The sequence below is a fragment of the Sphaeramia orbicularis genome, chromosome 5 (genome assembly GCF_902148855.1).
Source record: "Sphaeramia orbicularis chromosome 5, fSphaOr1.1, whole genome shotgun sequence".
In the NCBI taxonomy this organism is placed as follows: Eukaryota; Metazoa; Chordata; class Actinopteri; order Kurtiformes; family Apogonidae; genus Sphaeramia; species Sphaeramia orbicularis.
Window position 1 is genome coordinate 45901255 of NC_043961.1, and position 25830 is coordinate 45927084.

Here is a 25830-nt window from a genome sequence, read left to right on the forward strand (position 1 = left end):
CGGACCTCCCCCCCACCTTCACCTGTTTGGATGGACCTCCTCACCCTCACCTGTCTGATCTGACTATAGGGACCCCCTCATGTGCTCCCACTCTACTGCATCTTTACAGACTGGAACTACATCCGCAAATGGATGTCCATCAGTCCTGGCGTATCTATAGCCTGTCTGTCCATGGGAGTGGATCTTTCCTTCACTGTGGTTCTCCCCAAGATTGCTCTTTTCCCACTGGGTTTTTGGAGTTTTTCCTTGCCAAGGAGGGTCGAAGGACGGGGGATGCCTGGTACATTAATCCATTTCCTTCATTTATTGTTTATTTAACTGTTGTTTTCATATCCAACTAATTCTGTAAAGCCCTGTGAGGCAATCTTGTTGTGATATGGGGCTCTACAAATAAAATTGAATAATTTTTTTTTTTTTAGCTGTGGTCTTAAACTTTTGATTGGTTGATGAACAGCCTATTTCAGTTTGATTGTTGTTTTCAATAAATTGCCCACTCAGTTTTTTTTTTTTTGGTCTCACTCCCATTTCTTTTGATGTTGAACTCAGCCACATTTTGGTAGACATTAATTACTACAGTATGGCAGTATATTGTAATTGATGACAACGCAAAAGATATTTTTTCATGTGCATTTGTATTGCCGCAAATTATCTGAATCTGAAAAGTCCAACACTAACACTGGTTTAACCAAAGGGGGAAAAATACAATATGTTTACTTTTTCACAGCAGAGAAAATGATTTGATGACCAGAAGAAATGAGTGACTAAATAATCCAAGACAAAAAAAAAGTAATCAGCGTCACATTCGCTTCATGAAAGTAAAAGACAAAAAAGAGAGAATACCACCAGGCTCAATCAATCATTATTATTATTATTTGATTCCACAGTAAACGTGAAAGATGAAGATAACACATTTCTACATTCTGTTGGTTCATCTTGTCCATGTAGTCTTTTGCTTGCTTCTCAACAGTCACATCCGGTCAGGTTTGACATCCTCAAACATTGGGAAGTTCACCAGGTTTTAAAGCTTTTCTACAAAAATAAGACTAGTGAGGACCAATGTGGTGTCAGAGCCAATCACGTCCTCTGATCAATAAATCAACAAAAATACAATCAGAATATGTATACATACATTTTAATATATAGATTCAGATCTCTCCCAGGAACAGAAGCGCAAATATATACATATACAACTGCTGTGGGGTTATTGGGTCCATCAATCAATCAAATGAAAAGCAAGTCAATGGCAGCTTTCTGTCTCATCAACAATATAAACACTTGAATAACCTATACAGCTGATTGACATCCCAAAATACACAGACACCTTTTTCAGAGAACAGACACTAAACTGCATTTCCCAGCATGCAGCAGGTCTCCAGAGGGCAGCTTAGGACTGAAACCATGATCTCAGAAAACCAAGAGGCTAGATTCATACAGCACACACAATCCACCAGCAACCAAACAGTTGAGTTTAATTTGATTAACTGTAAAATAGTTCACTTTCACTTTTTGGAGTTAAAACCTCAAACTCCACATAGCAAAATATGTAAGTCTGTTTGAAACCAAATCCTTTGGTTTTAACTCATTTTAGTGAGTTAAAAACATTTAGCCTTTTTCAGATCAAGTTTGGTAACAGCTTACAGAAAATAATCTGGGGAAATTCTAATCGTCCATTAAAAACATTTCTTTTTAGATTAGTTGCTGATAATTTTGGATATTTTATTTTTACAGTAACTGATTCATTAAAAGAAGCCCTGCTTTTCAACTCAGCAGACAACTTTTAGAGGCAACAGAAGAAGTGAAATGGAGCTACTCTATTAATTTTTAGAGATGAAAATGGTTGATTTTAGTTTTTATATAACTTGTACCACCAGTGTACAAAATATTAGGTTCAAAGGTCCCAAACTGCTTACATACCCCAATATCAGCTTGTTAGGTGTTCTCAAAAGTAGTAGCTAGTTTTGAAGTTATTTATAGGATATTTTGCATGGGGAAAAAAAGCTGCGGAAAAGCAAAAACTGCAGGTGAAACAAATAAGCTAATACTCTTAAAACTGTGAATTTAACCTTTCAAAAACAATTACTTACTCTGAGCCACTGTGAAGAGTATAATTAGGAGGTGCATACATTTTTCAATGCACTCACTTCTTATTTGTTTACAGCATGAGGGATATAACTAATGTGTTTACAACCCTGTCCCAGTTTTACATCCTAAACCTTCAGAGATAATTCTACATGAGGTGTGTAACAGGTTAATGTATTGTATGTGTGCACTACTCTAATGAATTACGACATGTAAACCAGACCAGAGACCAAATTAGAACCAAGATATTTACAGTTTAACAAATTAAAATATTTCAACAACTTGAGAACAGATCCAAAGTAGAACCAGCTATTGGACCCTGGTAAAATTCTGCAAATAAATACAGAATGTGTCATGTTAAAGAATCAAGTGAGAGCAAGCTCTTGAAAAGTCCTTAGCATAATGAACTCCAAAGAGAAGCCAATGCAAACATATGTTAAAGGTACCTTGGTCTTGTTCATTTTACTTGGACTCTCCAGTAAGTGTTCTGGTCCATCTGTAATGTACTGCTGTTTATTGATTTAAACTGTATTTTGTCTTGACAAACAGCTTGTGTGTGCTTATAAGACTGTTAAATGACTTTGCAAATTAAATGCTTGATGCAGTTAACCATTATACCATATCAGTAAGTTAAGATTTAGCATTATCTTACTCATCACCTCTTGCCCTACTGCAGCTCTGCCCTTTTGTCTGAATATAGTCACTTTTGGCTCCAGTAAACCAGTTTATCAATGGTCAAAATGCTATCCTGAGGCTTCAAATGACATTGTTAAGCATCTCAGTGGCTCTGACCTCATCTACACAGTCTATAGTTAAAAAATAGGAAATTAAATACCTTAAATTGTGAACTCTCACCAAAAAGCTACAGGTTTTTTACCTTAAAAGACAAAAGAAACCCAAGTAAATGGTTGTTTTACCTGCAAAAAATTTAATGATATTGAGGTGATAAACAGCCGTGACCGACTTAAATGTTCTACTCCTCTAAGTCTGCTATGTTGCCAGCAACAATGTAGTCTCCAGTTGCTAATCAGCTCCTCTACCAACATCACTGCCACCTCTAAAAGCTGCCACTGTTTGATTGCATTAGTCACATGAACCTGCTCATTAAACACAGTAAAAACCAGATGTTCATGCAGTAACTTTATCTTAGTCCTTTCAGGGGCACCATTTGTCATCCAGATGTGAAATATGTCACCACTTGAGTCAGAATAAAGACTGACTCATCTATGTTACTTTCTCTGTGTCAGAGCGATCATTAACTGTTGACAGATCTGTGCCCCATGCAACTTTTTGTTCTCACATTTTTATATATTCTATGTCAGAGTCTTAGCAGCAGGTTCAGTGTTCGACTCTCTCTCCACTCACCTTACAGATAAAGTGGACCCCGCAGCCAGCAAATGAAAACCTCCACAAACCATGGTTTAACCACAGCGGAGATACTGCATTGACTAATTAAGCTAAACCCCATTCTCCTGGGTCTCTACACACACAAGGCAAATCAAACACACCCAAGACTTAGAGAGGATCTGGGACACTAAAATCTTCCTGTTTGGCTACTTAACAAGCCACATATGAACACCTGACCAAAACAATCAACAACAATGAATGTCTACTGGGTAAGACTTGATCAACCAAAAGCTTTTATCAACAATCGAAATGCAAACAAGAACCAACAAAAAAAGGCAAAAAGCTGTCTCTGTAGCAATAAATGGCCACAAAGTCTCAAACAGAAATCTAAACCACCTAAAAAGAAACAAAAACTTTCAACTTTGGGAGAATAAAAGACATACAACATGTTCCAGCAATTAGTCAGTGTGTTTGTAAAGTCTGGGACATAAAGTCTGTGTGTGTTCCAACTTTCAGTAAGACACTGAGCAGTAAAATGAGCAATGAGGTGCTCATTTGTGATTGGTCGGTGGTGGGGGCAGCATGGGGGCGGAGCGATCGTTGGACACCGTCTTTCTGAGCTTTACTCCTCTGATCATGGCCAGCATGTTTCCTCCTCCTCCCTCTTGGGTCAGCTGCTCCAGGTTGTGGTCCTGGATGGAGGGTGGTGGAGCGTGGGGCTGATATTGAACGCCAGGGCCGACACCAGAGGGCTGTTCCCGGGCAGTGGAGGAGGAGTTGGAGGACTGGGACTGGGCCTGGACTGGGACTTGGCGCTGCTGTTGGAACAGCTGCTGCTTCTGATGCTGGTTCAGCTGTTGCTCAGTCTCAGACTGAATTTGTGGCTGAAATTGCTGCTGTGGAACCTGTTGCTGGATTTGTTGCTGATGTTGACGGTGTTGCTGTAATTGCTGTTGTTGATGAAACTGTTGCTTTTGATGGTACTGTGGCTGCTGAATCTGAAGCTGCTGATTGTGCTGTTGCAGTTGATTGTGTTGCCGTTGATGATTTAGTTGTTGGTGGATTTGCTGCTGTTGCTGTAGTTGCTGCTGCTGCTGTAGGTACTGTCTCTGTTGCTGTTGTTTGGCGGTGCCCTCTGGTAGCATGGAGGGTACAGTGGGTACAGGCACTGGGATGGGCATCTGACCTGGGACCAGCTGGTAGTATGGGGAAGAGGATGAGGAGTGAGGCAATGCGCTGAGGCTCTGAGTGGAGGTGCAGAGTTTACTGTGACCTAATCCTGCTGCTCCAGCAGAGGGCACTGCAAAGACGTTCTCGTCGCTGCCACCAGTGCCTCCGAGGGCTTTGAGGGGAACCTGTGGGGTACAGATGGGAATGGGAACCCCCCCACTGATTGTGCCCCTACGATATGCCGGCTTGGATGAGGGTTTGCGTCTGATGGTTGCTGTGTGGGATGGCAGCTGGCGGACAGACCCACCCATCAGCTCTGGTTCGGCCAATAAGCTGACGGTGGAGGCTGGGCGCTTGGACTGGGCAAACTTCCTGTACTGCAAACTGAGGTCAGAGTTCCTTGGGATGGTTGATGACTTGTCAAAGTCGGACTGGCTGTTGCCATGGGAGAGATGATGCAAGGAGATAGAGTCGGCATCTCCGTGGAGCGAGATGGACTCATAATCAACTAAAGAGAGGGAGAGACAGGGGTTTAGTCATTGATCTACTCTGAGTTTAGAACAACACATTACAGAGTGTAGTACCGATATCAAGTATACATTACACAACATCATGTAACAAGTCACATAAAATGTAACAGACTATATCTTTATATGATGAGGCCAACATTAAAGAACAAAGAACCTAAAAACAATATGTGACAGAGTTGGGGCTGGACACTGATTTTATTGCATTTATTGAGTATTGAAAAATGTCCAGTACTGTATCAACATCAAGGAGTAAATCTTGTCACTGTCAGTGCATGCAGAACCCAACATGGTTCTGATACACTTTTATTCTGTACTAGTAACAAAGATTTTCTGAACTGTAACCAGTCCTCCATTTATGTTTAGTTAATTAATAATAATAATAATAATAATAATAACAATAATAATAATAATAATAATACAATAAACAATTAACAACTAATAATATTAAATGATTAACAAGTTTCCCTTCATTTTGCAGTAAATCATAAAACTGATATCACCCACTGGATATACATTTTAAAATATATATTATAAGCTAAATTAAGCTGACCAATATTTCATTAGACCATTGTTATAGTGTCCTCTAATCTTTGGCTAAATTAGTTAAAATAGCCGCATAAATGTGAAAACAAGATTAGCTGTTTATCATATTTATCTAAGGGGAAATCTAATCTTTGTCAGGGTTGAATACTGTAGAAGAATACTAACATGTCTCCACAAAAAGCTTCAGCTTGTTCAAACTGCAGAAGCTACTACCATCAATTAACCACCACAATATGGACTCATTTAATGGAGAATTCAGGGTAATTTATTACATATTGCATCAGGGGCTATTATAATCATCATATGTGTGAGAACAAAATGAAAATTATGTTTTATATGTTTTATTTATTTATTACATTTTGTGTTGTACCCAGTGACCTGCATTATTTGTGATTATTTGAGTGACATTTAGGAAGGTTTTTAACTCCATGTCGTAAATACAGAAGGTACAGAGAACAATAATGACATCAGAGTACTCATTCCTTGAGTGTCTGAGTGTGACAAGTCATAATATTATTATATGGATCCTCTTGTCATCCAATAAAGAAGGGGAGCACTGAAAACCAATTAAGTTAGGTCACAGTACACACGCGCACACACACACACACACACACACACACACACACACACACACACACACACATATCCAGCATAATGATCTGAATAAATACGGTAAAACCAGATCTACATGTCAAACTCTATGTGTGTGATGCAAAACTGTACATGTAATGAGAGGTCAGACACCAGACCAGGATGTGAAGGTAAAATACTACAAATGCACATACTGTCTGGTTTGTTTCCAAGTTACCTCCACTTGTATTTATGCAATTGTGCTCTAAGAAACATAACAAGAGTTGGTTTTATCAGTAAATGTCTTGTAACTTTCTATGTTTATTTTTTTATTTTCTTATTCGAACACCTATGTAAAACTATTTGGATCTTGTATGAAATATAATGCACCAAAATATTTTTGTACTTTATCACTGATACACTTAAAACCAACAAAACAGGATTTTACACAAAGAGAAGTTAGTGTCATCTCCCTCAGTCTGGTGTGAATTTTAGAAGCTGTGGTAACAGTTTTTGGCCACTTGGAGGAAGCAGAGCCCAAGAAAACAAATGGCTTTAACCGTCAGCAGATCCAGAATGATGTAAAATATAAGACATTCATTCAGATTCGTCAGATGGAGATGAACACCAATGAGAGGATCAGGTTGTAGAACCTCTAGAATAAACAGTCACATAGTTTCCACTATGTGGAACCGGCTCGAGTCGAATCGACTAGGGTACCAGGTCCTATTCCTGAAGACTGTTTCCATTACAGGATACGACAGACTTTACAGTGCCTGGACGTCATAGTGATGTGACGCGTTACTTCTGCGTCGTCTGCTCAGAGAGTTGCTGATAAACTCACTCGTTGCGTGTTGTCTCGTCAAGCTCATGCTGAATTTTTATGTTGGCCACCAAAGACTGAATTTTGACTTGACTGTGGTGTAGTTTTGCGGGCTGTCATCATGTGGATTAACCTACCGATATGTTTACTGTAAACTTACGCATCTGTTTTTTGTAAAACGGCGGGTCACAGAGACAACTCTCTGACCAATCTGTGGTCTGTAGTGTTTACACATCACATTTTAGCATCTGTTCCCCTGTCTTGGAACCTCGGCAGAAGTGATACGAAAAAACTACCGTAAATTCCGGACTATAAGCCGCTACTTTTTTCCCACGCTTTAAACACTGCGGCTTATACGACGATTTTACCTTATTGCCTGCCACACCCCAGGGGAGAATCTGTCTATTGTTACCAGGTATGCAGGAATGGATAACATTAACAACTTAACCTTTATAAAGTTAATATTAACACACACAAAAGGGGAACTTTTAAGGAAAAATAGTAAACCTTCAAATGTTAACATTGTTTCACAAATATACAAAACAAAACTCTGAATGAAAACACCCAATAAAGCTCTCCAGAGACCGTCATAAATTTAAAGCATCTCAGAATTAATGCGCATGTTGTGCGTAATGTTAAAAGAAAATGAAATTACAACAGACATAATTACTTGTTTTTAATCTTTATATTTTAAAAATAAATTAAAAGTCCTACTCTAACGAAAAACAAAAATTTGTTCACTTTCAAGTGTCTTTCAAGTCATTATAAGTCCGTGAATCCACAGCCAGCGGAAAAGCAAGTCAATCCCGTATCGGCACGAATCCAAAGGAAACCCCGATAAGTCCACCGACAAAAAAAAAAAGAAAGAAAATGTGCTTTTATTACTATCCTTTTATTGCCTCGTTTTTTGTCTTTTGTTTTTTAATCATCATATTAACAACGAATCAACCTATAGATATGACAGCAAGCTCACACATATCATACCCATTTACATACAGGGAATAATTTCATTTGAACTCAAAGAAAACCTTTATCCAATTACCGGCTTGAGGTGCCGAGCCGAGGTGCCGCGGCACCGAGCCGTGGTACCGGAAGTGAGCCACCAGCGGTATCGGTGCCTCAATATGCACTCACTGTCTCTCCAGTTTTGACGCAATGAAAATAAGGTTCCACTCGGTCCCATAGACTCCCATAGAAGCCAGGCTTCAACAGGGAAATGCATTGACCATAGATCGTATGAGGAAACAGTGCAACGGGAATGTATGAGAAGTGAACAACATCGAGTCTGATGATTTGTGATAAAGCTGATTCTAAACGAACTTGTCTGTGAGATGAACGTGTTTTAACACACGTGTAGTCAATGAAATGTCAACACAACCAAACATATTTAACCATTTAATTTTCGTAATGATAGGGGAAGCCGGGCTTCTCTTGCAGTCTATGAGAAATCGCCACTGATGGACACCTGCAGCTTATAAACCGGCGTGGCTTATACGTGTACAAAATTGATTTTCTTTCTAAAATTAGGGTCTGTGGCTTATATTCAAGTGCGGTCTATAGTCCAGAATTTACGATAGTACCGGGTACCAGATTCCAGGTCCTTTTTCGTAATGGAAATGCAAAAAGGCCGAGTCGAGTCAAGTCGAGCCGGTACAACGTAGTGGAAACGGGCCTCATTGTTCTGCCTAAAGAATCACACAACTGGTTTGCATTAATAGATTTGCAACAACAAACTGTATGAAGAGAACTGTGATGACAAATTCAAAGAAGCTTCTGAAGGTCTGACAAACCTGAATAAAAATGATAAATATTGATGAAGATGTAATAGTCCAAATCACTGAAAAATAACAAATACAGCAGCCTGCAGGATCTTTATTTTCCCAAAAGAAAAGAGCTTTAGCAGATAAGCAAGAAGGCAAAAAGAGAGACAGACAGGTGACCAGAGACCTACCATACATGGGAGGATCTCTCTTCACAGCTGGAAAAGAAGGAAGGAAGGAGGTTTAACCAAGAAAACAGGGCAAAGAGGAGATTTAAACCAGCAACCAAACAAAGATAAACCTGAGATAGACCTTTCAAGACACACTGCACAGACAGACAGATAGACAGACACTGACAGATCATGAATGGTATTATCCTGAAGTATTTGTGTGTCATTATGGCTGTTTGTGCTTCTGTCTTTGGTGGTTCTTGTTACTCAAGTCTGTATCTCACATTCACGTCAAAGATTTTCAGAGAAGAAAACACACAAAAAAACTCTAAATCACATTTAGAATGCAGTCAAAGACCCTGTTCACATCAATAACAAATTTTAGCAGCTGAAAAAGGATGAACTGTCTAAACAAACATCCACTGGTGTCTTTCAAAAGTCACCTGAGTGAGACAAATAAATAGCTGGCTAGTTCTGTTGCTTGTTCAGAAATTCTTATTGTTATCTCTGAATTGTTTTGTTTTTTTAAGGACGAGATGTAGCAGAAAACATGGATGCAAATACATAGAACTAGGGTTCAAATATGAGCCAACAAAACTGATAACTGAGCTTGTATTTCTGATTGTTTGTGTACTCACTGTGTGTGTGTATGGTGTCCTCAGAGCAGGACGGTGTGGTGGTCTGGGTGCTGTAGCCACTGGAACAGTGCAGAGAGTCCCTGCTGCTCCTTGGGGCATCCGAATTCAATGCACCCAGTGTCAATACCAGCTGATCCCGGGCCGAGCAAGACTGAAACCAAAACAAAAATAGAGAATGATGACTTTTCATCCATTACAATTAAATATTTCATATGATATGCAGACAAATGTACAAAGAAAGGTAAAAATGAGGCTGAATGCAAGAAAAAAAGAAGAAAAAAGAAGAGGAGAAGAATAAACAAGAGTAGACAAGGTTCAAGTGAATGAATAGGAGGAGGAAGGAAATAAAGAGAAATAGGAAATCAATAAGCAGCAAAAGAGAGCCCCCCCACCCCCCACCTCCCAAATCAGGTCAAAGTAGGTGTCTTTAGCTGCATTTCCATAAAATGTCAACTAAACTTCTGGTCAGGACATTTTAAGCTTCATGAAAAACTCCAGCCCAGAACACCTGGGGAGTCCTTGGATTTTCCACATTAACCATGCCCACTTCAAATTTCTGACCAATCACATAATAGTTATTGTACTCAGACTCAGCATTATGGCCATTCAAAACCATGTGACATGACAAGAAAGAAGCACAGTTAGCCAGGTCTCTGTGTATGCAGCATGTATAAAATAAAATAATAAATAAAAGAAATAAGAGCAAAAATAGAATAGAGTAGAATAGTATCGGCTCTGATACTCAGTGTGTGTACTCGTATTCGTACTCGTAAAAGTAATCCGATACAAATGCACCGATACTACTTATGGCCGTGTGACATTCACAGTTCAGTGCAGCAGGTACGCGGCGGTGGAATAATGTGTGGGGAGTGTGAAGAGTGTGGAGATTTTTCAAAATAAATGATGGTGATAAAAGTAACGCTGACTGCAAGTAACGTTAAAGACACAGACGGATACGGACGCAGCGTTCTGTCAGTACTCTGCGTACATTCCATCTATTTTTCAGGTGCTGACGGATGCATACCCAGATGGAGAGGGGTACGGAACGGTGCAGACCGTCGCCAGCAGAAGTGAAAACGAAACTTTTCGCTCATTTATCTTTTCCCTACCTGCTGAAGCTTTTAAACCTTACTAGCGAAAACACTGCAATATTAGTATCACATTAGTGTTGCCTCTGTCGTCTCCATGTTTGCTGTTACTGACGCTCTTCTTCTTCTCCTCAAAAAACTTTACTCTTCTTCGTATTTGTCCAGTATGGTTAAATGAGAGCGGCGCCCCCTGGTGGATTAATTGAGAAACGCTCATTCCAACACATTAAATGTCAGTAGCAGCACCTTGTTCCAGTCAGACTAATGACGACAATGAAGCACATTTATAAAAGGAACTAAGAACAGGAATAGGCTTATTAAGTACTCGTATTGGTACTCGGTATTGGCAAGTTCTCAAATGTAAGTACTCTTACTCGGTCTGGAAAAAAGTGGTATCGGTGGATCCCTAGTGTATATATTTCAGGTCGAGGGCAAAAGGAGTGATTTCTGATTGTAAGCTGGTCTAGGAAGAAGAGGCGACAGAGTAGAACACAGACAAGAGGAGATGTGTCTCCCACTGCTATCCAGTGGCTTCAACAGCTGCTTCAGCTCATGTATCTTTTGTTCTGTAGGTGTGATTGGTATGCGTTACCTTTCCAGATGCAGACATGGCACGGGCTCTCTCTCCCTGGTGGGTGTAGGCAATGTGTGGGGGAGCCAGCAGGCCATTCTCTGTACCTCCTGAAGCCAGTTGGTTGGTAGAGCCAACTGCATCCTGTAAAAAAAAAACAAAAAACAATCAGAGTCAAACATCAGTACGCACAGAATGTAACCCCATGCAGTCATCATGGAAGTCCTTCAACATAGATTCAATAATATCGCTCCCTATTTGCCAACTATTAAAATACTACAAAAAGTGGATGAAAAATTATGTAAATGGTGTATTACAATTAACATGCAGGTTTTTTTTTTTTAATTAATGGGCGTCTCTGTAAAAAGTAATAATAGTGAAAAGCCCCTGGTATTCTTCTACAGCCCAAAGAAAATCAAAAAGTCTGAAGCCTGAAGATGCTTCATTGACTAAACATGTCAGAAGTGGTTACTATGAGAAACAAATGTTGCACTGATTGTTACTTGTGACTAGCTGTACTATAGTGCTGTACTGTATTATGAAGGACTTGCACAATGATCGCTGGTGTCAGAACATCAATACATTTATCACAACATGTCATTTCATGACATTTTAGGTTATACTCTCCATTCGGTGGTGAAGATTAATCACTGCAAATCTTTTCAATTAGTCTGTTTAGAGGACTTCATTAACTCAGTGCATTTTTGTCTTTGCCAACTGAAATCAATATAGCTAGTCACAAATGTTCTATGCACATATCTGTTTCACACTTATTTCAGAACAAACAGCAGAGAAAATGTTTCAACTTCAGCACTGACTGAAGAGTTTGGATCCAAAGTAAAATCATAATGGTAAAAACTGATTATTTCTTAAACGACAGGTTGTATATGTATGTGATAATGCTTAACTGGCAGCTTTGGAAATAATCATGAGACTCCTGTAATTTTATGTAGAGATTCAATATAACAGCCCTTCAACATGATTGTGACTTTTCATTACCTTGAATCAGTGCCCAGTCATATTCTTCAGTCAAGTTCTATGTATAACTTAATCCAACAGCAGGGTAGTCCACCTATATATGTTTTCTGACTTCCTGTCTGTGTCTCTCAGCTTTCACTGATTGCTGCTGAGGACTTTCAAGTGTACCTGTACTGGTCCTGCTTACAACATTAATTGTACTTCGTGTACTACTTACAAGCAAAAGAGGCGCAAATTCAGTAAAATCTGCCATAAGTGCATCACACTAGACCTTTTTATTACGTGAATGACAAGCTGGGGCAGAATCTATGGGGAACAGCCATTGCTGGCAGGAAGTGATGTACCCTTGTTGTTTCCAGGTGATCGAGTGTGAGTAAACAAGCAGCAGTCAGTGAGCAAGACTGAGTGGAAAGCACGAGTTCACGCTTGTCGTGTGTGCAGCTGTAAGCTTTGCACCCTGCTATAGATGCAGCCCAGCACTGGCTCACAATGTGTCAATTTAGACTGGTGTCTCCTGCACCAGTCCATCTCAGCCCAAGTAATCAGATAATACAACGACTCCGCATCACAACAGGTGCTGGGACAGCCTGTGAAGGAGGCAACATGTCGCTGACCATGCCTGAAGGAGCAGTGACTTAGTACTCACGCATACTTGACAATGGGCTATGACGTAAGTTACCTGACGGAACCGCTAGTATTATATGTGATCTTTTCAAATAGTTAGCAATGAAAATTCACTACAGGTACCCTTTAATCAACTCACATATACCGTTAAAAAGTCTCAGTAATTTCCTAAAGCATCTGGCCACAGCTTGTGTCAAATGGCAATGGCAAATACGCATTTTCAGTCTAATAATAATCAGAATTAAAAATCAGAATCAGCTTTGTATGTAAACACATACAAGGAATTCTTTGCTGTGGCAGTCGTTGTCGCTCTAGTATAAGATATACAAAAATAGAAAAAATTTAAGTAAAATAAAATTTAAAAAAAACAAAAAACTATATATATACCATCATTCTTGACTTGTAAAATTATCTTTCAAATTGACAAATGATAGTAGAATTTAACCAGAGGGATGGAACTTTGGCTCTATAAATTCAAGCAGAGAATCAGGAGGAAATTCCTGGGAGCTATTTTCAGCAGTGGATGAATATACAGCATATGTAATACTGAATTAACAACAGCAGGGCTAGTGTTTGTTGACAATAATAACTAAGTCATGAGCAGAGCAGAATACTTTCAGATGACTTAAAATCCTAGGCTTTGAACACACCAATTCATGGTTGTAGATAGTTTTAATATTCAGATGACTCTGTGGGGCTTTTTTTTTTTTTTTTTGAAATTATTATTAACCGTTATTTAACCTGGAAAAAAAGACTCGTTGAGATTAAAAATCTCTTTTGTAACAGTGTCCTGGCCACTCATCCAGACACGGCTTCTGTAGATCTCTGATAAAATATACAAAGATCAAAAGGTGTCGACTGTGCAAGTATGGACCCAAAGTCTTCAGATTTCAGTTGGCTTATCACACATAATCGCGGCTGTGTACATCATTACTTCACAGGTGACGAAAACATATCATATGAACACTGACAGCAATATCAACACAATATACAGACCTGATCAAAATCTTAAGACCAGTTGAAAAATAGCTAGAATTTACCTTTTGCACATTTGGATCTTAATGAGGTTTTAAGTAGAGCTACAATATACAAAAGCAAGAAGGGGGAGTGAGACAAAAAGCACTTTGAAAAAGTAATTTATTGAAAACAACAAGTGAACTGAAATAGGCTGTTTATCAGCTGATCAAAAGTTTAAGACCATCGCTCAAAAAATTACAAAAAACTCTCCAAACCAGAACAAAAAATTTTCTCAGTAGGACTCAGTAATGAGTAGCTCCACCGTTCTTGTTAATCACTTCAAAAATTTGTTTGGGCATGCTTGATGCGAGTGTTTCCAGGAGGCTGGTGGGAACATTGCTCCAAGTGGTGAAGATGGCTTCACGAAGGGCATCAACTGTCTGGAACTGATGGCCATTTTTATAAACTTCCCTTGCCATCCATCCCCAAATGTTCTCTATGGGATTTAAACCAGGGGAACATGCGGGATGGTCCAAAAGAGTGATGTTATTCTCCCTGAAGAAGTCCTTCGTCAAGCGAGCATTGTGAACTGCAGTGTTGTCCTGTTGAAAAACCCAGCTGTTACCACACAGACGAGGGCCCTCAGTCATGAGGGATGCCCGCTGCAACATCTGCACGTAACCAGCCGCCGTTTGACGACCCTGCACCACCTGAAGCTCCAGTGTTCCACTGAATGAAAAAGCACCCCAGATCATGATTGACCCCCCTCCACTGTGCCGGGTAGAAAACATCTCAGGTGGGATCTCCTTGTCATGCCAGTAACGTTGGAAGCCATCTGGACCGTCAAGGTTAAATTTTTTCTCATCAGAGAATAAAACTTTTTTCCACCTTTCAATGTCCCATGTTTGATGCTCCCTGGCAAAGTCTAAACGGGCAGTTTTGTGGTGTTGTAGGAGATGAGGTCTTTGAATTCGTTTTTTGTTTTTGAAACCCTTTTCCCGCAGATGCCGTCTGATGGTTATTACGCTGCAGTCGGCACCAGTGAGGGCCTTAATTTGGGTCGAGGACCGCCCTGTGTTTTGACGGACAGTCAATCGGATCCTCCGGCTCAGCGCAGGCGTAATTTTTTTGGGTCTACCACTTGACTATTTTGTTCCATAATGCTCAGGATCTGTCAAAAAATTTAGAATGACTGTCTTACTGCGTCCAACCTCAGCAGCAATGGCACGCTGCGAGAGGCTTTGCTTATGCAGCTCGACGATCCAACCACGTTCAAGAAGAGAAAGCTTCTTAGCTTTAGCCATCAGGAGGGCATGACTGTGAATGCCCGACAGAAAATGAGAATTTTGAGCAGATTTTGGCTTTTATAGCCTGCGGTCTTAAACTTTTGATCAGCTGATAAACAGCCTATTTCAGTTTACTTGTTTTCAATAAATTACTTTTTCAAAGTGCTTTTTGTCTCACTCCCCCTTCTTGCTTTTGTATATTGTAGCTCTACTTAAAACCTCATTAAGATCCAAATGTGCAAAAGGTAAATTCTACCTATTTTTCAACTGGTCTTAAGATTTTGATCAGGTCTGTATCCAGAGCAGAGAGGGGGGCTTCTAGAAGGAGGGGATCACAGCAGGAGGAACAGTGAGCTGATACTGGAGCAGTTGGACTGTATTAATTTAATTGCGGATGTTTTATCACCTTCACTGGTTAATCACAAAACTACTCAGTAATTACTGTCACAATAGGTAAAGTCAGAAATCTAGGAGGATTTAACGTATGTTTTTCATTATCTGTGGACTATTTCTATACCTTTCCCCTTTGAAATAATAGTTTCCATTTTCTTTACTGACTATTTTACTGTCCAAACTAAGATAGCGACTGGCAAATGTAAATATCTTAAAGCCTTAAAGGCCAAGATATGAATAAGGTAAAAGAAGCTGTTTGTAGGTATTATGTGCCATTTGTATACAAGAGCAAAGGACTAAGTTCTTAACTAATAAGTAATGTGTATTTGTATTTGTACATGATGACATTTTGCTCCAAGGGTCCAACTTCAAAAATGCCAAATTAACAAAATAATTAGGGAATACAGCTTTAAGGATCTACAGTGTGACCATCCACTGGTAGGGTCCAATGAGTTCATTAACTAACATTAAAAGTCTACGAAATCACTCTACAGAGGTTGGCTGTTTCTAAAAGGAAAGACTCTGTAGCTCCATTTCCAGATAGGAAAATAATAACACAGACACAAACATGCACAGAAACAGACATACAGAAACAAAGTAAACATAAACATACACAGGAATGGGATTAGTTTTTTGTTTACAATGATGACAAAAACAAGATCAAAGTTAAAGCATATAGACATGAAATCAAGATTCTCCGGGATGAAATTGGGAACATTTAAACTCCAACCAAATGAAATCTGTTGACATAAAACATGGCACTGAAACGAATGTTCTAAATGTAGACGTAGAATTAAACCGAAAACTAACACTATGAGATGAGGTTTAAACAATGATGACAGATGTCACATCACGATCACACACTGTCAGATACTTGGGTTTGGAGTTTTTTTTGTTTTGTTTTTTTTCCTCACAGTGATCATATCCCTGCGGCTAACACGATGGCCATGGTAACCGCCATAGCGACCGCAGCTGCTGTGCCGACTGAGGCGAGAGGGGGAGTTCCCTTCACTGAGCGACCGCCCAGTTTCGTCACAGCCAATCAGCAGATAGGGGGAGGAGCAGCGCTACACACAGAAAAGGGTTACAGCGGAGAGTAACATGCTGCTGCAGGAGCCATTTAAAGAAAATCATCTGAAACAATTTTGATTATTTGTCAGTGTTAAGTGAGAAGTTCATCATTCTCTTGTTTTATCTGTTAGTAGACTCGTGTTTTATATTTGGAAAATAATATGCAAAACTTTAAACTGGGGGAAATTTTAAATTACATGTTTTGCAATTTTAAAAATATTCTGTTGTGGAATTGCTGTAACTACCCACTATTTTCCTGCTAACTTAAAGTGCAGATTATTTTTGGATTAATGACTTCCTGTATAAAAAACATAGGAAAAAAATAGATAATGTACAACAGCCCAAAGTGAAATTGTCAAAGAACATTTTTCACCAACGGTCCAGAACCTTAAGATGCTTTAGTGTCTCTAAAATTGGGCAAATTTTCTTAAATCTGTTACTTCTACTGAAAAAAAAACAAAAACAATTCAATAATTATCCCAATAACAGCTGATATATTTCCCCCCATAGGCCTAGGGGCTCAAATCTGGAAAATCTAGAAGCCCACATAATTTCATTTACCTTTGTCTGTGTGGTCTAAAACACTTTTGAAACAGCTGACGAGCACTGTATTCACTGCAGTGTCAAATAAGATGAAGCATGCTGTGTGTTGTATTTAAAAAGCAGCTAATGTATCTGTGGTATGTGTTACCTGGATGTGGACACCATCTACGGCACAGCTGATGGAGTCCAGAGAGGGAACGTGTCTCACTGATCCAGATTGGTAGTTACTACAGACACACAGAAACACAGCACTCAGGTTAATGATGCTCCATAAGTACGCAATGATTCTTGCGAAATATGAACAACACATGAATAAAGACATGGGATACATGATTTAATTTTATAATAAACAGTCCACAATGCTCCAGTAACAGGTAGATACAGAGGGAGATAGATGTGATGTTACCTGCTGATGCTGCTCTTCCTGGACAGTGTGTTGCTGGGAGATGCAGGAGGTGTCTGATATGTGTAGTTGAAATCTGAGCCTTTAAGATCCAAAATTACCTAAAAAAAAAAACAAGCTCAAGATGGAACGTTGGCTCGACCACTTGGCCACCCCTTTCGACAGTGAGGGCTGTGCTGCACCTTACACCCCTGTTGCTCCCTGCTCCTCTACCAATATCACTATCACTATGACTATCCCCTCCCCTCCCCTCATCTGTTCTAGCTTAGCCTTTCGACCCCTATGACCATGTACTGACCCCGAAAGTCTTGAAAAATGGGGGTCAACTTGCTGACCAAATTTTATGCATCGACCATGATTTGACCTTGAAAATGAAGGCCAACGTCAATGGTCAAAAAACTCATCAAAGACCTTTTTAAGTTGTACCTAAACACCAAACATGAAGGAGATTGGATGATTTGGTGAAGAGTGATCACATTAATGCTGTTGCCAAAGGTCAATTTGACACATCAACCCAGATTTGACCTTGAAAATGAAGGTCAAGGTCGAGGCCCAAAGAATGTGTCCAAGAGTTTCCCAAGTTGCACCTTAATACCAAACATAAGGGAGATCAGACGATTTGATGACGAGTAATTGCATTGACGCTGATGGACAGGCACACAGATGCACAGACACATAGAGGGACGCCGTAGGGTATGACAATACCCCTGTGGCCGATGGCTGGCCAAGGAGTAAAAAAATACCAACTTGGACTCTTTAAACCTTCAGATCATTGCACATATTATTGCCTGCACGACTCACTACCTAAAAGGAAAACTTAAATAAATAAGCAACAGCATCCTCCTGACCTATGTTCTAAATATGGAGCTACTGATTAAGACAATAACTAGGTAATTATGACTACTAAAACTGTCCCACTCTGTTACTTACATCAGTGAACAACAGATACTTCCACTCCACTGTGTTTGTACCCCATTGTTACGTGATGCCAATTTAAATCCGAAAGCAGACAAAAAAAGATTACAATTTAGTCTGTTAAGTCAATTCAGGTTACAAAACATAATGTGCACACACTTGAAAACCCTCGGCCTGACTCATTAGGCGCACTACTACCACCCTATCTTATCAGTGCAAGCCAAAGTTTTTGGACAGACAGACGACCAACTGATGACAATACTCTGCGGCCAGTGTGGCCGAGGGTAAAAACACATAGAATAACAACAGAGGGGGGGTGCTAGTGCACACTTGAAAGATGTTGACGTGTTTAGCTGGTGCTACTTGCTCTGCAACCTCGATAATCTATAATGTATATACACAGTTCTTTACACTTAGCATACATCTTGTCTGGGGGTTCATCAGGTATGGCCTGGGGTTACTGCCACTAGCACTAGCGCCGCTAATGTAGCCCTCGATGGTTCTGACTTTGTTAGGGGCGCTTGGCTTTGGCATTGTCCACAATTTGTGGTTCCTGTAGGTTAGACAATATAGGTTGACAATGGTAATGACCTGTGGGCAAGTGAAACAAGGCATATTAATTATTTATCAAGGTTGAAGAGAGAGTAGCACTGGACATAACAGGTAAATGAAAATATCATGTGATTTGTTCAAAGGTCAGAAGTGTGTTTACCTGCTCACTGGCTGCTGGCAGTTTATTTGGCTCTGCTGTTAGGCTAGTTAGATCCTCCAGGATGGTCTGCAGGTGGGTCACCTCTCCGAGCATGTTGATCTCATGGTCCTGAGCACACAAACATGAGAGATTAGATTTATCTCTGGGCTTCAAACAAACACTAAAGCACTGATTTCCAACAGACTGTGGCCACAGATGTACACTTACAATTCACCAAATGCACTAGATGTGGACAGCTTTGTTCATGGTGGAAACACAGTCCTAACTTAAACATGTGAAATTTAAGCATGAATACACACAACTTACACTATATTGCCAAAAGTATTTGCTCACCTGCCTTGACTCACATATGAATTTAAGTGACATCCCATTCCTAGTCTATGGGGTTCAATATGACGTGGGTCCACCCTTTGCAGCTATAACAGCTTCAACTTTTCTGGGAAGGCTGTCCACAAGGTTTAGGAGTGTGTTCATGGGAATTTTTGACCATTCTTCCAGAAGCGCATTTGTGAGGTCACACACTGATGTTGGACGAGAAGGCCTGGCTCTCAGTCTTCGCTCTAATTCATCCCAAAGGTGTTCTATCGGGTTGAGGTCAGGACTCTGTGCAGGCCAGTCAAGTTCATCCACACCAGACTCAGTCATCCATGTCTTTATGGACCTTGCTTTGTGCACTGGTGCACAGTCATGTTGGAAGAGGCTCCAAACTGTTCCCACAAAGTTGGGAGCATGGAATTGTCCAAAATGTCTTGGTATGCTGAAGCATTCACAGTTCCTTTCACTGGAACTAAGGGGCCAAGCCCAGCTCCTGAAAAACAACCCCACACCATAATCCCCCCTCCACCAAACTTTACACTTGGCACAGTGCAGTCCAACAAGTATTCTCCTGGCAACCGCCAAAGCCAGACCCGTCCATCAGATTGCCAGATGGAGAAGCGCGATTCATCACTCCAGAGAACGCGCCTCCACTGCTCTAGAGTCCAGTGGTGGCGTGCTTTACACCACTGTATCCGGTGCTTTGCATTGGACTTGGTGATGTATGGCTTGGATGCGGCTGCTCGGCCATGGAAACCCATTCCATGAAGCTCTCTGCGCACTGTTCTTGAGCTCATCTGAAAGCCACATGAAGTTTGGAGGTCTGTAGTGATTGACTCTGCAGAAAGTTGGCGACCTCTTCGCACTGTGCTCCTCAGCATCCGCTGACCCCGCTCCGTCAGTTTATTTGGCCTACCACTTCGTGGCTGAGTTGCTGTCGTTCCCAAACACTTCCACTTCCTTCTAATACAGCTCACAGTTGACTGTGGAATATTTAGGAGAGAGGAAATTTCACGACTGGATTTGTTGCACAGGTGGCATCCTATCACGGTTCCACGCTGGAATTCACTGAGCTCCTGAGAGTGACCCATTCTTTCACAAATGTTTGTAAAAGCAGTCTGCATGCCTAGGTGCTTGATTTTATACACCTGTGGCCATGGAAGTGATTAGAACACCTGATTCTGATTATTTGGATGGGTGAGTGAATACTTTTGGCAATATAGTGTATCTCCATATAGCAGTAAGTGGGTGATTTTATCAACCATAGCATAAAAGTAACATTGGTTACAACTTAAATAGACAAATGTACAAATGCAGTTCATGGCTTCATCAGTAAAAACAAAAACAAAACAACACCAGAAACTATGTGTGTACTTCTAAATAAGAATTAACCACACATGAAAAATAAAATACATGTTTTAGGTTCTTCATTTAATGTTACATTTGCATTTATTTTTCAGCCATCATCTGTTTCTCTTGGGGTGTTTCTGAGAACATTCAAAAAACCAATACATTATTCTAAAGAGCATCAACTATTACTTGTTTTCAGAAACACCTAGTGTCCATCAGCCAGAGCATATCAAATGTGAGACTGAGAGGGTTTTCTTCACAGTCTCTTGTATTAAACTGAACATGTTGGGATTTAAATAATCCCCTCTGTCTTTGGAGAATGTAAAACAGATTGTTTTCCAACAAGTTACGTAACAGTTGACAGTGGCAGCCATATCAAGAAGGGTGTGGATTGGTATTGCAACACAGGGAGAATGGGTACCTAAACAAATAAACAACCAATCAAACAAGCACTGATGACTGACCAGAACAGGCTTCAGCATGGTCACAAAGCTGCAGTATCGTGCTCTCTCCTCTATCAGCGCTCTGCACACCGCTCTCTTTTCTGTCTCTTCCAGGACGGCGTAACGGACATTAACATCCTGCAGTGCGCTATCCAGCTGGCCTCGTGCCTCATCCTTCCCTAAAGAAACACACAGGGAGGAACCAGTGTTATGGTAAGAACCGACATCAGGCCACAGATGACCATCTTGTTTCAGTTCTGAGCACAATTATTTACCCAATAAATTCAAAGAGATGTCAATTAGACTAAAATTAAAAAAAAAGACAAAACATGTATTTTATATATTCCTTAGTTCTGCAATGTCACTGATCTTATGATCTGGTCTTCCACAGGGGGAGAGTGAGCAAAATAAACCAAACTGAAATGACTATCAACACAATCATGTGATAATCATCACATCACATATATGTATGAAAACTAAAAAAGTCATTATGAAACTATTACAAACCATACACATGCAGCTCAAATGCAGAGGAAGCCAATTTATTTTGCTTATTTACGTATATGCTTATTGTCAATTTAAGCCAGTGTTAAAAATGCATAAAAATATGAAACAAACACTGTTAAATTGTAGTGTGACCTGTTTGAACAAATGGTCCTCAGACAGGCAGACAATATTTTATCAGATACCTCTCATGCACCGCACCCCAAATACACTACTACTTAACTCTACTTAACTCAGGAAGAAGGTACGGGTTCCACTCTGTAAACACAACAGGTACAAACACTCATTCATCCCTTTGCCAGTGAAGCTCATTAATGAGCAGATTACCCGAGATGAATAGAAAGACAGGAAGGTCATTCAGACGACCACGAGTGTAACAGTGTAAGGGGTGTGTTCTGTTCTGTATTATTTTTATACATAATGCTGAATTTGCACATTGCACTTTTGTTCTTAAGCAATGTATTGCACTTTTATTGTATTAATTTATTTTTTACTCTTGAAGTTTATTTTTGTTTATTATTTTTATTGTTGCATGAATGGTATGTGTTGTCTGTGCAACGGACCCCTCTGCTCAAGACAAATTTCTCCCAAGGGAGACTAATAAAGACACCTTGACCTTAACCTTATTTTATTAACCCAAGTCCCCGACACTGAAATCACAGTCAGGGTGTGATACTGAAACCCAACAGCAGAAGGCAGTATAACAATACACACTGTTCCTGGTAAAACATGCCAGCTGTTTACCACACACGTGCTGTTTGACCTCATCCTCCTCTAAGGCCTCTTTTTCTGTTTCATAAATAGGAAAACATGCATGTAAATCAAATTACAGGGCATTTGTGATTTCATTATATCATGGTTTATTCGTGGCTCTTAATGACCATGGCTTTCATTTTTATTGCATTACAGCAATAATATTTTTCAGGCCATATGGAACATGCTGTCAGATCAAAACAAAATCAAAGAACTTAAAGCAAAATGTGAGTGAAGGACAGAAACAGATCAAGCAAACAGAAACGAAACCCCATCATCCCCAAACCCACCATCTGGTTGATTTACTGTACTGTTTACAGAACTGCACCGCCAGCATGTGAACTGGACTGTCACATGACCTCTCATGGATAGGTCAAATTTTACACCCAGCAGCCTATTCTAAAGGACCAGGACACCAACCAAATTCATGTAGTACATATCATACTTGTGAAACTGGGTGTTTTAGTAGACCATGGAGTTTGATTTTCAACAACACGGAAAGTCTAACTAACAGTAGTGGAGGTCTAAGGTAAAGACAAAGATCAGGTTACAACAATTAGGACAGATAGGTTAATCGGTGGTGATAGGATATTTTACACACTGGGTTTCTTAACTGGATTTACTGACCTTAAAGGAAAATAGCAGCTCAGGGTTCTCCCTAGGTATCTGAGGGTTTTAGGTGTTGTGTGGCTGTGGTGGGGGGAGGAGCTTACACATTGTGAGATTTAGGGGTTCACCCCGAGAAAAGTAGATAGAATTTGTTAAAAACTAATTTCATACAATTGCGCTGAGCTTGTGGAAGACTTATGTGCACTGCACTTATAATAGAAGTCCAGTGGGATCAGATCAGTTCATTCGTCAAAATGATTTTAGTTTTGATGTTCTCAACATTAATTTTACACTAATTTGATACACAGAATGGCTTTGGTGCTGTAACTTAGCCTCATCATGGGGAAAACCATGTAGCTTCATGTTCAGGTCCAGATATAATCATTACAGAATTTGAGGTTTAGTTCAACAGTTATCAAGTTTATAATAGTCATAGGCAGTTAATTTCTCTTATTTTTCCTTTTTTTTATTTTTTAACAAGCAGGGTTAGAGGTTGATATTTTGCAGTTTATTTATGCTGCTTTTAATTATCAATATCTTATCTGCCTCTCTACTATAGATTTGTAAAAATTAATTCATTGCTACAGTAGTGTTACTCAAAAAAGTCTAGAGTATTATAGGCTGGCTTGGTCATCTGGATGCTTTTGCTGGCCAAGCCAGGTGTGACAGGCTCAGTGATGTCAGTAACCCCTATTCACACCAGTGAACACCACTGAAAAACATTCAATATTACAATCAACACTTTACCTTTGACTCCAGCTAAAGTCACTACATTTCCTGGTTGGTGCCCTTCACCACTCAGTCACCAGTGTACTCTGACAACTGCTATTTCCAACTAAAACTGGAGTGACTAACAGTAAATCCAATGGAAAACAGCACTGTGCAGATTCCACCATCAAACACACACTGCAGACTTTGTGAAAGGTCGCACTCAGGTGTGTCTATGAGTGCACAGAGAGGACAGAGATCATTTCCTATGTTGTCCTAACGTCTGGCCTGTGGCAACTTACTCCACACGGAAACACACAGAGACGTGCAGAGCACAGAGCCGGCTTATTCATGTTAAAGGTGAAACGTGGTTCAGACGGAGCTGGGAAAAAGTTCTGCAATAACACCTTGTGTTTGTTTCAAAACACTGTCTCCAGCTTCTTACGTCACATTAATAATCGGGCTGTGACTTGGAAATGCTGATCATGTGGTATAAATGACTGGGTATGTTTCAGTTTTCTCATATGGAGCTGAGTGAGTAAACAAACACGTCAAGCCAAGGTCAAGAGTCCTAAATCCTGATTTAATGTTGTTTAAGTCTAAACAGGCCGCATATCGTTCCCATTACTGGGCCGCTCAACTACATTTCGCAAAGATCATCTGTCAATTGACATCCCATCATGCAAGAACAAGTGCTTATAGAGAGTATGCACAAATGTTTTCCATCAGCACACACCTCCTTAGTCTGGACTGAGCGGTTAACCCCTTATTGGGCCAGTGACTATTTTTGGTAATTTCTGAATACATTACAAAACAGTGACAGTTACAGTACAGTAAGGACAGTGAGTCAGCAATCTCAGGTCAGATGTGTTCTACAGATTCTGTAAGGTCCACCTCTGCATGAACAGTGTAACTGCTTTGTTAGGTACCATGAAGTAATAGTACTAATGTAAGGAATGATGTTCAAAGGGATAATGTGTATGTTGACAGGTGTCTGGATCAGCACTTACGTTGTTGTAATGTTCTAAAAGTGATGTTATTTTCACCTTAATGTGTTTTTCTTGTATTTTTACCTCTGCCAAGGAAGTTACATTTTTGCTGGCGTTGGTTTGTCTCTCTGTCTGTGTGCAAGATAACTCAGAAAGTTATGGACAGATTTGGATGAAAATTTCAAGAAGTGTTGATACTGGCACAAGGAACAAATGATTACATTTTGGTGGTGATTCGGGGGGGGGGGGGGGGGGGCACTGAACTGCCTTGGTGGAGGTCTGCATTCTGAGAGTGTTTTTCTAGTTATATATACTTCTTGGATTTTTTTGGTTGATTTTTTGCCACTTACAGATAAGGAACCAAATATGGTAACTTCATTGACCTTGATTTTCTACATAATGAAATTTTTTGAAAAATTTCGCAGAAGTAATAAAATCTTGTTATATCCTCCAATAACACACTAGGGTTGAAATTTTGAATTTCAGAGTATTTCTGAGTGCCCTATACAGGTTTAAACAAGCTGCAACACAACTGCATTTAATAAAAACTGCAAAACCCCGAAAAACAAACATTATTGGTTTCAGCTAGTGACAGCTGGACCCCAACAGTGATGCTTACAATTTACCAAAGAACCAGTAATCCATTAAAATTAACATGGTAGCAGTCAGGTTTCATAACATTTATATGAACCTGAATTCAACCGCAGAGATACAATGATGCCTCAAGGCAATGGCGGAGTGGCTAATCGGGAGATTCGGAAGGATTCCAAATGGGCCGGCTCATGTCAATTAGGACTTTGGGCCGGTTGGATGGGAAAATAATTTTGACACTTATCTGTCACTTCTCTAATCTTCCTCTTGCATTCGTTTTCCATTCAACTATGCATTCATTCTCCATTCATCTGACAGCGCAGCCCCTCCATCGCAGAAGATTAGATGGGTTCTACCATCTAGGGAATTCTTCCCTCCCAAATGTTTAAGTTGGTTT

General features: G+C 40.0%; 1 protein-coding gene across 3 annotated transcripts in view; it reads right to left on the bottom strand.

Moving 5' to 3' along the window:
• Positions 1 to 837: 837 nt before the first annotated feature.
• The window catches only part of mtss1 (MTSS I-BAR domain containing 1), a 99877-nt gene continuing 74884 nt past the window's right edge, over positions 838 to 25830 (bottom strand). Inside the window, exons 7-15 of one of the 3 annotated variants that reach the window (XM_030135350.1) lie at positions 21301 to 21458; positions 19172 to 19279; positions 17548 to 17645; positions 17290 to 17368; positions 16442 to 16594; positions 11311 to 11433; positions 9631 to 9781; positions 9014 to 9040; positions 838 to 5104 (exon numbers count right to left, since the gene is read on the bottom strand). In XM_030135350.1, coding sequence (XP_029991210.1) covers positions 3978 to 5104; positions 9014 to 9040; positions 9631 to 9781; positions 11311 to 11433; positions 16442 to 16594; positions 17290 to 17368; positions 17548 to 17645; positions 19172 to 19279; positions 21301 to 21458 — 2024 coding nt within the window. In that variant the 3' untranslated portion in view covers positions 838 to 3977. The remainder of the gene's footprint in view (positions 5105 to 9013; positions 9041 to 9630; positions 9782 to 11310; positions 11434 to 16441; positions 16595 to 17289; positions 17369 to 17547; positions 17646 to 19171; positions 19280 to 21300; positions 21459 to 25830) is intronic. The other 2 variants (XM_030135352.1, XM_030135351.1) reach the window with 2 other exon arrangements.